The following is a 1327-nucleotide window of genomic DNA, read 5'->3' as shown; positions in this document are numbered from 1 at the left end:
TTTGTAATTACTCTATGTGATGTAGGATTATAGAGCCACTTGCATCTAGATGTGCGAAGTTCAGATTCAAGCCACTTACAGAAGAAATCATGAGCACCCGCATACTATATATTTGCAAAGAGGAAGGTCTGCATTTGGATTCTGAGGTATGGAGCCTTGTACCCATACTTTTTTAACTAAGTGTCTGGTTGTGTCTAACTCTATTTAGTGGGAACTGTCGTATATTATGATTCTATAGTAATGATGCTACTGTCTCTGTCTGATACTAGGCTCTTTCTACCTTAAGTTCTATTTCACAAGGTGATCTGCGTCGAGCAATAACATACCTACAAGTAAGATTTCATTTTGTTTTTCAACTATATATATATATATATTATTATTATTATTATTATTATTTTTGGTTGACAAATATCCACTTTATTCGTATACATAGAAGTAGTTGTGCATTTTGGCTTATTTTATCTTCAAATTATTTGTCACGTGACATTCAGTTTCTTTGTTCTTAGCATGACTTTGAAATTCAGGAGTCTGTTCTTTAATATAATTAAAACCATTTCCAGAATTGTGCGCGATAATTGCTTTGATTTGGTATGGCAATACAAATTAAGTACATGATTTTTTTATTTTTTCAAAAGCAAATTACTAATAGGGACATGCTAACATGTTTATGCAGTGTGCTGAACTTTGCATTATCAAATATGAAGCATTTCATTTGTTTATATTTCGTTCAAAGATGGCGTCAATGAATAGTCAGATTTCTTATTTTTTGGTTTATTTCAGAGTGCTGCTCGCTTATTTGGATCTGCAATTTCATCCAAGGACTTAATTAGTGTGTCTGGTGTAAGTTACTGGAACCCCTCTACAATTGATTCAATGATTTTGTGCAGATTTTAAGATTCACGAGTTCTAGGCTTACACTTCTGTACATGAATTGTTCTCCTCCCCCCTTTCCCCAGTTTTGGGACAAAGGCTGTCATCCACATTTATATATTCTCCTGATTTTATTTATTATTTATTTTTCTCCCTTTGTTGCTGCATATTCACAGGGTAGAGAGTGATTTCCTAGTCATCTTCCTTTTTTTCTTTTTTTTGGGATTTATCTTGAAAGTCCTTTGAAATCTTAGTTATGCACGAGCATGTAATTTGTTAACGAACAAGACAAGGAATAAAAAAAAAAAGGAGTGCAAAGAAGAGAAGAAATTAACAAGGGGAAAATCATTTTATTCATATAATCAAGGGCGAAATTGAAGAAACCTTTTTTCTAGCAATGTGTTGCTAGATAGATTCAAACCAACAAAAAGTGGGGGCAAAAACTCATGCTTTGCCC

The 1327-nt window shown here is 33.2% G+C and overlaps 1 protein-coding gene across 1 annotated transcript; it reads left to right on the top strand.

Annotated features, from left to right (window-relative positions):
* Positions 1 to 25: 25 nt before the first annotated feature.
* Positions 26 to 931, top strand: LOC111390019 (replication factor C subunit 4-like). Its single transcript, XM_023015010.1, has 3 exons — positions 26 to 146; positions 270 to 332; positions 781 to 931. Exons 1-3 carry the CDS (start codon positions 90 to 92, stop codon positions 892 to 894), a joined length of 234 nt encoding a protein of 77 aa, XP_022870778.1. The 5' UTR covers positions 26 to 89; the 3' UTR covers positions 895 to 931.
* Positions 932 to 1327: the final 396 nt, after the last annotated feature.

This window comes from Olea europaea, unplaced genomic scaffold (genome assembly GCF_002742605.1).
Source record: "Olea europaea var. sylvestris unplaced genomic scaffold, O_europaea_v1 scaffold6397, whole genome shotgun sequence".
In the NCBI taxonomy this organism is placed as follows: domain Eukaryota; kingdom Viridiplantae; phylum Streptophyta; class Magnoliopsida; order Lamiales; family Oleaceae; genus Olea; species Olea europaea.
Note: the sequence above shows the minus strand (reverse complement) of the source record. Positions and strands in the feature narration are given on the sequence as shown.